This window comes from Lepidochelys olivacea, assembly GCF_965140295.1.
Source record: "Lepidochelys olivacea isolate rLepOli2 genome assembly, chromosome: 3".
Classification (NCBI taxonomy): domain Eukaryota; kingdom Metazoa; phylum Chordata; order Testudines; family Cheloniidae; genus Lepidochelys; species Lepidochelys olivacea.
In genome coordinates this window covers 81,259,555-81,272,613 of record NC_140413.1, presented here as the reverse complement: position 1 = coordinate 81,272,613, position 13,059 = coordinate 81,259,555, and the positions used below count along the sequence as shown (strand labels likewise).

The 13,059-nt window shown below is 40.6% G+C and overlaps 1 protein-coding gene across 1 annotated transcript in view; it reads left to right on the top strand.

The window, feature by feature from the left end:
• Nucleotides 1-12,638, top strand: part of PREP (prolyl endopeptidase) — a 165,211-nt gene extending 152,573 nt beyond the window's left edge. Inside the window, exons 13-15 of the mRNA XM_084622807.1 lie at nucleotides 2,397-2,528; nucleotides 6,799-6,955; nucleotides 11,892-12,638. Coding sequence (XP_084478933.1) covers nucleotides 2,397-2,528; nucleotides 6,799-6,955; nucleotides 11,892-12,186 — 584 coding nt within the window. The 3' untranslated portion in view covers nucleotides 12,187-12,638. The remainder of the gene's footprint in view (nucleotides 1-2,396; nucleotides 2,529-6,798; nucleotides 6,956-11,891) is intronic.
• The last annotated feature ends 421 nt before the right edge of the window (nucleotides 12,639-13,059 follow it).

The window sequence follows — 13,059 nt, the reverse complement described above, 5'->3', positions numbered from 1 at the left end:
TTCTTGTGTCACTGTGTCCTCAAAGTTTGTGCACCTGCCCACGTTGGGGGCATATCCTTTGGTTCTTTGTGCAAGGACGCTCTAGGATTCTTTTCTAGTCAGTTGTGTCAAGTTGTGGGAGAACTCGCCTGCCCTTCAGGGGAGAATGTGGGAAGGCACTTGAGTGATAAGCCTGTCCTCAGTACAAAGTGAGCAGCTTGGAGATCCCATGTTCTAACCCACATCTCCAGCTGGATAAGCTAGCATGGGCTTAAAGCACCTCCAGACCTATGTCACAGGCTTTTCTGTATGGATGGGAGCAAGCTTGAGGCTAAAACTCTGATAAGAGCCCAGATTAACTGTGCATAGTGAACATACCCAAAAATTGTCTGCCTTTCTTCTCTCATCTTTTGTTTACCCAGATAGTTATGAAAGTCAGAATTTATTTATTTATTACACCTGTAGCTCCCTCATGTTATTTGATCTTAGCAGTTAGATTGTTTTGCTTGTTGCATCCCACTTAAAAATATTATTTTACAACATAGTGTAAAAATTTTATTTTACAACAAATATTGTGTAAGTTTTCTAAGAAAATTATTAGCATTTTAACAAAACAAGATCAACTTTCTGGATTCAATGCAATATTTATAAATACTACTATTTATCTCGAATCTGCTTTCCAAATGTATCTGTCTGCATACTATTTCTATTGTTAACCTACGGTAAAGTGATTTTGCTCAGTATTGCTCTTTCATCTCTTTCTGCTGTAACACCTGTCCAGGACATTTCCTTGTAATTGACTTAAAGATGTAACGGTTTCATAAAAAGAAATAGCATATGCTCAGGCATGCATAATGTCACTGCTAAAGACAAAGTATCCTTCCGTAATTTGGATTTGGCCATCGGTTTTTAATGAGATTTTATCTTGCTATGAAAATGCTTCTTTAGTCTCCCTATTTCCTGTTTAGTTTAATTTCAGCTCAAGTCTGTTATCTCAATTAGGTATATATCTGTTCTTTGTTAATTTCAGAGACAGCTAATACAGATGTCTTTTTGCATAACTTTAACTTCATGGATAGGATCCTGATCTTAGACCAGACCAGAATTGTTCAGTTTTCTGAGTAAAGCACAGGATGTCTCTTCACTTCTATTTCTCCTCCACCATTGCAGTTTGGGGGATTAGTTAATATAAAAATATCCAACATTCCCAGGTCACCTCTTGTGTGGTCTTTGTGTTGGATGAATTATGTATTCTGCATTTTTAAGAAGTTTTACATTTTAAGAAGTTATACATTTCTGCAAAGGGATCTGAACAGGTGTAAAGTCTGCCCACAAGAATCCCTTTACAAGATTGGAACATAGCCTTTGCTATAAGGGTATTAGTACTTAATTCTCAATTCCCACCTAAGTACAATTCCTAATTAGTATTTAATTACCAAAGACAGAACCGTCCAGGTTAGATAGGGGTGGTATGCATTTACAAAGCTTTATGCCATCTTTGATCAGGAGCCATTTATAGTCTCTCATCAAATGAACTTCTTAAATGGGGAAATGTAAATTGGTGTTTTGGTCAGTTTTGAATCCTTCTGTGAATATCATAGCTTGGCAATTAATTATCTTTATTTTATATAAAAAGGTTGCAGGGCAAGACTGCCTCCCATATGGGTTTTGACATTAGAATTAGAATATCTCTTGCATACAAAATTCTTTCTTCCCCAGTTTTTTAAAAATTGTACATTTATTTCCCCTTACATGAGCCTTGTTAAAATTTTGTCTAAAAAGACTATAGTAGCTTCACTATAATAGATTAATAAGACAACAGTAGCTTTTCAAAATTTGAGCTATCTTAATGAAATGCCAATTTAAGATCTGGCTCTGAAGTCACATTTCTATCATAGCTGTATATCATCAGATTTGAAAACAAATAATAATAATAAAACCCTGTAAATTACCAGTTATGTATCTGATGTCCAGCAAACATTAGTGTTAGCTTATTTTTTACAGCAGTAAGTTTGAAGTTTTATCTTCTTAAAAGGTCATAAGTGAGCTTAATTCTGTTAAAGTTCCATTAAGACATACCTCAAGTGGAACTATGTGTGGTCATTTTGTGTAAAATTGGCAGTGCAAAGCTTTTAGCTGGAATCTCGCTGGTAAAGAGCATCACCTGTTCGATCCTCAGCATAGATATGTATTATTCAAGATTTTTGAGACCATTAGAGTTATTGGCAGAACCATCTTATAATTTCTGTGTTGGAAGAGTTTTTCGTTTTCATTTGTCTTTCTCAGCTGCATCAATTATTAAAATGTTCATGAAGCTGAAATTCATCCTACGCATTTCTGCATACACCTCTTTCTGAATAGGTGCTGTCAAATGCATTTTATAGAACTAACTGTTTTTTGTTTTCCTTGTGTGGTAGGTGGTATTTTAGCGAACAAACAAAATTGCTTTGTTGACTTCCAGTGTGCAGCGGAATATCTTATCAAAGAGGGATATACATCTCCAAAGAAGCTGACTACTAATGGAGGTTCAAATGGAGGTCTCTTAGTGGGTAAGAACTATTTGTATATTTACTGTTATGTGGATGTTAGTACGTGGATCGTTTTTCATAAGCTAAGCAGAGGGAAAAATTTATAAGAGCCCCTGGATATAAAAATTGGTGGCATGTCACTGTGTTAATACAGATAAAGTAATTAAATTCCACTTCAGTCTCTGGTGGCATGGGACATTGGCATTCTGTAGCCTTTGGAAAATGCCCACCATTAAAGCCACACAGGCAATTGCTACCCATAGTCAAATGCATGTTCTTCATGTTTGTTGGAACCTGCCCTGCGCAGAATGTGCGACACAAACTGAGCACAAACTGGTGGAGAAACAGGGGGAGATGTTCACAAACAAATATTCTTTTTATTTTTTTAAGTCCAATTGTTAATGACATTTTTCATTAAAAATAAATTTATGAAACTTCATCCAGATTCGCTAACAGGTCTCCATGGTAGTAGCCACAGACGGGTTAGTTGACCATTGGATCTGCATAGTTTACCCCAAATCCTCATAGTTAGCCAAGCCCCTAAACCAGGGGTGGGCAAACTTTTTAGCCTGAGGGCCACATCGGGTTTCTGAAATTATATGGAGGGCTGGTTAGGTAAGGCTGTGCCTCCCCAAACAGCCAGGCGTGACCCAGCCCCCGCCCCCTATGTGGCCCCCGTCCCCCCGCTTCTCGCCCCCTGACCGTCCCATCCCCCCCCCCCCCCGACTCCTGCCCCATCCAACCCCCCTGTTCCATGTCCCTTGACCGCCCACGGACCCCCCCGCCACCCGATCCAACCCGTCCTCTCAATCCTGACTGCCCCCCCGGGACCCCTGCCCCCATACAACCCCCCTGTTCCCCAAACCCTATCCATACCCCTGGCCCCTGACCACCACCCTGAACTCCCTGCCCTGTATCCAACCTCTTCCCCCCCCCCCTCCACCCGCTCCCTTACCACTCTGCCTGGAGCACTGGTGGCTGGCGGTGCTGGAGCTGAGCCGCCCAGAGCACCAGGACAGGCAGCCGAGCCACCCAGCTGGAGCCAGCCATGCCACCGTGCAGCACAGATCACCGGGTCAGGCCGTGGCTCTGCAGCTGCACTGCCCCAGGAGCTCGCAGCCCCACCGCCCAGAGCATTGCACCGGCGGCGCAGTGAGCTCAGGCTGCAGGGGAGGGACTGGGGGCTAGCCTCCCGGGCCAGGAGCTCAGGGGCTGGGCAGGAGGGTCCCGCAGGCCGTATTTGCCCACCTCTGCCCTAAACCCAAGTCTGTGGAGAGAATGGCTTCAAAGTTTCATACTCCGCCTTTCTGTGGTCTGTTATACACACACACAAAAATCATGGCAATTCTGCTGCATTTATGGCCTTTGTGCACAGATGAGTAACTGCAACATTTGGCCCTGTATTCATTGTAATCAGTTGATGAAAAGATGATCACAAGAAACAAATACCTCTGACAATAATACATAAAAGAAAAATTAAGTCTAAATAATGGAAAAATTTTGATTCTAACACACCGTTTATAAGTACACCTTATTAATGTGTAATTCTCTAACTCATCTTTACTCAGAACAATTTAATCTTAAATATAGAAAGTCCATCTCCAAAGAAAAATTTCTCACATTCTAAGAAAATTTTTAAGAGCTGCCAACTTTGTCACTAAATAAATCCTTACTCTCTCGTGTGCTCTCATCCTAGGTAGCAGAGGGAACAAAGGGGAAAGGTTTTTTACCCCCACCCTAAATGGGGATACAATGACAAAGGAATAGCGGGATGGGGATGGGGGTAACTTTGAGAGGACCATGTTGCAGTTTGACAGCCTAAGGCTACTGAAATAAAAACACCCAAGGATTTAGAGAAAAAAATGTTTTATAGAATTAATGTTTTGGTTTCAGCATCAGTAAAATTAGACTTTTACTTTCAACTTACTTTCTTTTTGCTAGAAGATATTGTGTATTGCAAATGAGAGCATAAATAGAAAGATAAAGAGCTATTGGGCATTGATCTCTCTGCGTTCAAGCACAAAAAAGTCCATTTTACAGGTGCATTGAGCACCTAATTGAAAGCTCAGTTAAACATTGAACTGGCCATCCACCTTTTCTGATTTTTATTTGAATTTGGTGGTTTAACTGCTTATGAAAATATTACTTTGTTTTATGCCTGACTGAACTTTAATGAGCATTTTAAAGCTCTGTTTTGAATATAGTTTAAGGCCTGTAATTAGAGTTCTCCAGTTTGATTTCTTTGATGCACAAGGAACAAGAAGGGTTTTTCCTCTCCTTCAGCAGAATCCAACTGCTATGTTTTCATTGCTCCTTTATTTTGAAATTCTTACCTGTGCTCTTTCTTCAAAGCAGAAAGGGGTTTTTTCTCTCTTGTTACCCAAGGAATTTCAAAATAGCTATTCATGTCCTTGTACAACAGCTATCATTTGCTACTAATAGCTCAGACACAAGGGCCCAATGCCATATTTCTTCAGTTTGCATTCATTGAAGAAAAGATTGTTGGCATTCCTCCAGAATACTGTGTTCCCTTTTAGTCTTAATTACTAAGAGGTGACTCTGAATAGGCTAAAGCCATAGTTTCTGGCTCATTCAACTGCAAAACAAGATTTCCTTGTCCTGCACGATGGAATGATAGTGCGAGGCAAAGGTTTAGTTAGCAGCACAGCTGTGGGCTAAAAAGGCCTCTTCACACAAAGAGGATCCCTGTACTGTACTATTTGACCTCTTGTACTAGCTTTAATAAACAGTTACAGGATTTTGTGGTCTTTGGCTTCTGTATCTGAGATTCAGGAATTCGTTAGCGAAAAACTCTAAGATTCTGTGGAGAGGGAAAAGCCTGTAGAGAAAGCTCTAATGTCAGAAACCAGAGTGCTTTAGTTCTAGTGATTAATCATATGCACTCCTTAAAGTGGGGCAGCCATTATTCTTTAAAAATGCCCTATAGTAATAGGAAGATTGGTTCCATTTTGTTTCCTTATGCTTCCATTCTATAAAAAAATGAGGTCCTCCTTCTGCGATTACAACTGAGGCCAGGTCTGGACTATGGGGACAATTACATCATAGCTACAGTGCCAACATAACCCTGTCATGTAAGTGCAGCCTAAAGTAAGGGAAGGGTTTTTCCCACTCCTGTGGGAATGCCACCTCCCCAAGTGACAGTAGCTAGGTCAATAGAAGCATTTTTCCATCCCCCTAGCTGCATCTTCATGAGGGGCTAGGTCAGCATAGCTACAGTGGTCAGGGATGTGGATTTTTCACACACCTGAGCATGAAAGCTATGTCAACCTAAATTGTAAGCGTTGACCAGGCTTAAGTCAGAAATGATTATTTATCAGAGTTCTTTGGCTTGCATATAGCTGAAAAATGAAGGAACTACTACGTTCATTTAGCAATAAAAGAGCTTTATGGTTCCATTTCACCCATGGAGAGCAATAAATACAGATTTGTGCTTCGTCCGTTTCTTTTTCCTGACAGTGATATCAGAATGTTGGCGAGTGCCAAGCTGTAATTCAACAAACCAATATTCAACAAACCACAACCTCCCTGTGGAGTTTGTGGAATCTCCATCACTGGGGATTTTTAAGAGCAGGTTGGAGAAAACCTGTCAGAGATGGTCTAGATAATCCTTAGTCCTGCCTTGAGTGCAGGAGACTGGACTAGATGACCTCTCGAGGTCCCTTCCATTTCTATGATTCTCTGAATATCTTTACTTATGTTCCTGATAACACTATTGATTGTTAAAAGTGAATTTCTTGTTTGAATCCAGTGTGTTTGTCAGTCGTGACACTCTTGGGCTGGAATTTACGAAGGAGCAGCAAAAGTCAGGTGCCAAACTCTATTGCAGTGGTATGTGGGCACCTAACTCCCTTAGACTGTTTTAAAAATACTGTTCTTTGTTTACACTGCTCATTTGCCTCTGCTTGGACAATGAGAATTAGTGAAGTGACTTACAGGCTTGTTAAATCAGTTTCCCTTTGACTTTATTTGCACCTAAACCAAAGCCCATTGAAGCTATTGGGAGTCTTCCCTTTGACTTCAATAGGTGTTGTCAGGCATTTTTAGTCAGTGTTTGTGTTTCAAGCACTGCATGGGGCTATTTATTTTTTAAAACAATTGTTTTAACTGGATTTTTTCCAAAATGTGTAAAATTGCCATCCTTAAGTTTTACAAAAGCTAACATTACAAAATTTAATGTTGAGCCAAATTTATGTTGACTGTACCTTTTATTACTGCCCTTGATTTTTCCTTTAAACTTCAGTGTTAATAGAATTGTCTTGCTGTTTTTAAGCTGCTTGTGCTAATCAACGCCCTGACCTGTTTGGTTGTGTGATTGCTCAAGTTGGAGTAATGGACATGCTTAAATTCCACAAATACACCATTGGTCATGCCTGGACAACTGATTATGGCTGCTCTGACTATAAAGAACAATTTAAATGGCTGTTGAAGTAAGTGCCTTTTGGTGTTTTTAATGAACCGACTGGTGTGAATGTTATATTATGCTGTAGCTGACTGGTAATTACTGAGTCAAGTCTCACTGCTTTAAATGGCAGTCATCAATAACTAAGTGTTGTACAAATTATTTTCACCCTCACCCATGTGAACTAAGTAATGGTATGGATCAAAATGACTCCATTAAATGAAAAAGACAAAGTAGGTGAGGTAATACATTTTATTGGCCAACTTCTGTTGGTGGAGGGAGAATCTTTCAAGTTTCACAGAGTTCTCCTTCAGATCTGGGGAAGGTATCCAAAGTGTCCAAACTAAATACAAGGTGGAACAGACTGTTAAGCATAAGGGGTTCACACATACTGTTAGAGATCACTTAAAATGAAATAGGCAGTTCACACTTAGTTGTAGGACCGCAGAGGGTTAGTAAGCAGTAGGGTGTGTAACAAAGTGTGGTAACGAGCTGTAAAACCATTTTGTCTTTTAAGTCCATGATTTTTAGTGTCCAGCAAAGTTATGAATTTGAAGGTATGTCCACAGGATTTGAACTCACACTGAAACCTACCCACCCACCCCCTTCTGCCTGTGTACAAATTGCACTAACCCAGGCCTTGAACCTAGGGTCCCCGGACTACATGGGGTGGAGAGTCTGAGTGTAAGTCAAACTGAGACCAGAAGTTCAAACTCTGCTGCTTTCCAATGTAGATATAGCCCCACTGGATTTGTGTTCTGAGAGTCTGCCAGAAGTATACCACAATCCCACAGGCTGACTTTCTGTGTCCTCTGGACAATCAAGTTTTCCCACACTGCACCACGAACAAAAGGCTAGAGCCAGCCACATTTTGGGAGAGCACTAGAAAGTCTGGGATATGGATGGTTGGACTTGGGCCCACATACTGCAGTGTAGACACTACAGCCCCTGGTTGGGACCCAGGGTTCAACAGTTTCTAACCTGGTATTTCAAATGAGTATAGATGCTCAAGCCCTAGGTTAACAAACCCAGGTCTGCTATCTAAAGTTCTACGAACCCTGGGCTTATATTGCATTGTAGACTTACCCTAAGAATATGTCCACACAGGGATAAAAGCCCTATGGCTTGGCCATGGCTGGCCTGGGTCAGCTGGCTCGGGCTCAGGCTGCAGGGCTAAAAATCTCTGTGTAGATGTTCGGGCTTGGGCTGGAGCCTGAACTCTGGGACCCGCCACCCTCTCAGGATCCTAGAGCTTGGGTTTCTGCCCAAGCCCAAATGTCTACACGGCAGTTTTTCAACTCCGGAGCCCATGCACTGTGAGCCCAAGTGGGCTGACCCATGCTAGCCGTGGGTTTTTTATTCTCATCTAGGGGCATACCCTAAGTTCCCATGTTTGACTTTTTGAGGGTGTTCTGCAGATTTCCGTTGAGGACGGGGACTTAGAGGTCTGATATGGAATGATCGCTTTGTGAAAAGTGTTCACCCATGAGTGACAGGATGTTTTTGTCTTTTTTTCTGTGTGAGTTCATTCCAGAGCTTAGCGATCGTCTGGTTTTACCCACATAGTTGTTGTTTATGCTTTTCGTGCACTGGATGAGGTACACCACATATTGTGATAGGCGTGTGTATGACCCAGGGATCTTGAAAGGTGTGTTGTGGGGGATGTTGATCATCATAGCAGTGGAGTATGTCTGTAGGTTTTGTATCTGTTGTTCTGGCAGGGTCCGGTGCCGCTTTGAGTGGCTGTGTCCTGGTCTTTGGGGAGCTGTGTCCTGGTCTGATGATGAGCTGGGTGAGGTTAGGGTGTTGTTTGAAGATCAGAAGAGGGGATTTGGGAAAGACTTCTTTCAGTATTTGGTCCCCATCAAATGTGGGTTGTAATTGTTTGATGTAACCCCATATGGGTTCTAGTGTAGGGTGGTAGGTGACAGATAGGGGTGTGTGCAATCAGTGGGACGGGGGGGGGGGGGGTTCTATATTGAAGCAGGTTCTCCTGGGGTATTTGGGTGGCCCGTTCCCTGACATGATCTACTTCTCTGGTGGAGTGTCCTTTATTTAGTGAAGGTGATGTTAAGGTATGTAGCCTGGACTTTCTCTTCAGAGCAAATTCTGGTATCTGAGTGCCTGGCTGTAGATAACAGCTTTCTTGGTGTGTCCAGGGTGGTTGCTAGATCTGTGTGGGGATCCATGAGTTTCTTGCATATAATCATCTGTATATAATCCATTGCTGAAACCGATAGTGGTGTCCAGGAAGTTGATAAACACAGTGGACACTGAAAGTTCAAAATTAACTTTTAAGTCACTTTTATAAATAGTAGATTTGTACCTTTCTACTTTTTGGAAAAATTCTGTAAAGCCAATGGGCCATATTTTCAAAAGTTACATACCATGCAAGATTGGCTTTTTAAGTAATGACTACATTTTCCGGTAGGCTGTCAGAACAGAGCACTCAGCCCCACAGCTAAACAAATAGTGTTTTTAATTATATGGGAGAGCGGATTGCTTTTCTAAGTTATATTTTGAATGTAGATAGGGTTTATTTGTATAAATTGATTGGGAGTGGGGCACAAAAGGAAATTAATTCAGGTTTAACTTCTTGCTCAGAAGCCTAAAAAGATTCGTATTTTCACAGATTTTTTTTTTTTAATGTGCTGCAAATTGATAATGGATAATAAAGAGCCTGTTAAATATGTAACCTCATTTAAAAAGTACTTCTGTAACACTTGCTCTACTAATGCTGAATTTTCATTTCTTTAACAGTGAAGACTAAGAATGAGGATTTCTCACAAGTATTAAACTACTATGTAAGATTTAATACTAAATCTAGATATTAGATACTAAAATAATAGCCCCATTAGATGTAGTGTCTAGATACTAAAATAATAGCCCCATTAGATGTAACTGAATAGATAATCTAACTCTCATTTGTGAGCTAAAGCATTTATTTAAAATATCATAGAGTTCAAAAGAAAATAATGCAAAATGAAAATACCTTATGATCTATTAGGCCTATTGTAAATCATTTGCCTCTTGATTGCCATTTTTATCAAGACAGTATAAACTTTCATATGGTGATATTGATTGCAAGGTATTTTTACAGCATTACAGTGCACAATAAAATTTGTTAATTGTGTCAAGTTCATATTTTGAATTTTGTCAGAGGATTTTTCCCACAAAATGCATCTACTGTAGATATGATACAAACATTTGTGTGTAATAAAACTTGTTTATATATGAATGAATTCAGATACAATGAAATTTGGAACATAGAGAATGAAAAGGAGAATCTTAAATTTGCTCTGTGTGTGGGGGGAAAATACACATAGTAAGAAGGTTCCTGTATAGTCTGTTGTATATATGTCCATTGTAGGCCTCTCAAAATCAAAACAGGTGTTGTTTTAGAAACCGTTTTATCTGATGTTAATGTGAAAAGTTAGTCTTTTTTTAGACTGACAAACTAGTGTAAGCTACTGTACCATCGTATTATATCCAGAGCAATGAGTGGTTCCCTTTGTCTAATCAGCTAACAATGTTAGGAACCATTAGGAAAGGGATAGTTAATAAGACATAAAATATCGTAATGCCACTATATAAATCCCTGATATGTGCACACCTTGAATACAGAATGCAGTTCTGGTTGCCTTGTCTCAAAAAAGATATATTTGAATTGAGAAGGGCAACAAAAATTATTACGGGTATGGAACAGCTTTCCTATGAGGAGAAATTAAAAAGACTGGGACTGTTCAGTTTGGAAAAGAGATGACTGAGAGGAGAGATGATAGAGGTCTATAGAATCATGACTGGTGCGGAGAAAGTAAATAAGGAAGTGTTATCTAGCCCTTTGCATAACACAGAGGAGGTCACCCAATGAAATTAGTAGGCAGCAGGTTTAAAACAAACATAAGAAAGTACTTCTTCACACAGTGTGCAGTCAACCAGTGAAACTCATTGTCATGGAATGTTGTGAAGGCCAAAAGTATAAAAGAACTAGATAAGTTCATGGAGAATAGGTCCATCGATGGCTATTAGCCAAGACGGTCAGGGACACAACCCAATGCTCTGTCTCTCCCTAAACATCTGACTGCTAGAAGCTGTGATTGGATGACAGGGATCACTCAATAAAGTGCCCTTTCTGTTTACTCCCTCTGAAGCCTCTGGCACCAGCCACTGTCTGCAGACAGGATACTGAGCTAGGTGGACCATTGGTCTGATCCAGTATGGCTGTTCTTGTATTATAATCCCCTATGTTTTAGTATTGCTGTAACGTTAATTTCTAATATAAGAGGAGTCTTGAGAGAGTTCATGGTATGTTAGTGTTTAGGGCTATATGGTGCCCAGTGGGAGTGAAACAAATTATTGGAAGCCAGACTATCCCTCATTCAGAGGATCACCCACGAAGGGGTTGGTCAAAGAGGCAGGAAAACTTCCCCTCCGTTTCCTGCACAGTGTCCCCTGAAGGCAAATGGGGGCTGAGAAGGGGTCCAAAGATTGGAGGGGCCCAACCTCCTAACCCCATGGCTCCTGGAGACAACCATTTCTGGCTCCATAAAGGCCAAGAGCCATCCCTATGGACAGGTCAGCTGCTTCTGCACAGCACTTGGCTGATTCCCAGGAGCACAGCACCTGGAATGGATGTGGAGTGGACGCTCCAGCCTGTTAGGTTTCCCTGTTTCATATGAGTACTATTGCAGTTGCTGATAAGTCTGATGTCTGTCTAAAATGTTTGCATATTTACTTCCAAAATGGAAGGAGTTTACTAAGGGCTCCTACAGGGCTGAGAGCCAGAATATTCAAATAGAGAGATAAGTGGCCATTGTTCGACTTTAATAGCACACAAGTGATAGAGAATCACTACCTACATCACATAAAATTGATTTTATACAAATGGGGGACTGACTTTCTGAGTGCTGTCAGGCACCACTCTGATGGCTTGAATGTTAAATGGCCTTGTGTCCTCTTTTCAGGTACTCTCCACTTCATAATGTCAAACTACCAGAAGAGGATGGAATCCAGTATCCCTCGATGTTACTTCTCACGGCAGACCATGATGATCGAGTGGTCCCTCTGCACTCGCTGAAATTCATTGCTACTCTGCAGTATGTGGTGGGCCGAAGCCATAAACAAACGAACCCACTTTTCATTCATGTTGATACCAAGGCTGGGCACGGAGCAGGAAAGCCAACAGCTAAAGTTATAGAAGAAGTGTCTGATATGTTTGCCTTTATAGCACGATGCCTAAATCTTGATTGGATTGAATAGGTAGAATACACATTACTGTCTCAATTAGAAATCAAGGGCTTTTATACTACGTGAAAACAACCGACCACTTGGTGTAGTACTTACATTTAAGAACTGCAGTTTAATATTTTATTGATCCCATCTGCTGTGGAGTTTTGGTCTTTTAAGCTTCCTTCTTTTTAATATTTACTTGGGTTTCTTTTCTACTAGGTACATGTTTTAGATAGCACCTTTGAATAGATAGCTGAATTGCTAGCAGTGCTGTTGTGAAGATTTAGATTCCCGAGTTGGTGGTAGTTGAGCTTATTTCATATAAAATAATGTTAATGTGTTTTGCACCTATAAACATATCCGGTTCACCTGGAATTAAATGTAAGTATTGTTTCAGTACAAACACTTGGAGCATAATATCAGTTATTTAAGAATGTTATGGGTATTACAAAATCTTTTCAATTAAAATGCTGAAGTACAAATACGCTGGGTCATTTGAAGTCAAATATTGCTGTTAAAAAGCTTACACTTCACGTTATTCATAACAATGTATTACAGTCCATCGTACTTCTGTTGCTTAACTTCATCAGTTTCTTGCAGATGTCCAATACTTCACCAGCTTAGTATCAGGTAATTTATTTCCCCATGTAATAGAAACTCAACCTGCAGAATTTAGATCATCTCTAAGATTTTACTGTGTTCTTTTCAAGTTGCACAGATAATCTTGACAATGTTGTCCCTGGATCTTTAACTACTTCTGAAGAACAGACCAGATATCACCAGTGTCGCCACAGAGCCCTGATAGAGCTCCCCCAAAACTGGACACTCACCAGGTTGTTGTGTTTTGGGCCCACCTCACTGGGTCCTGTGTGGTCTTTAAGCCTCCTGAGTCTGAACAGAATC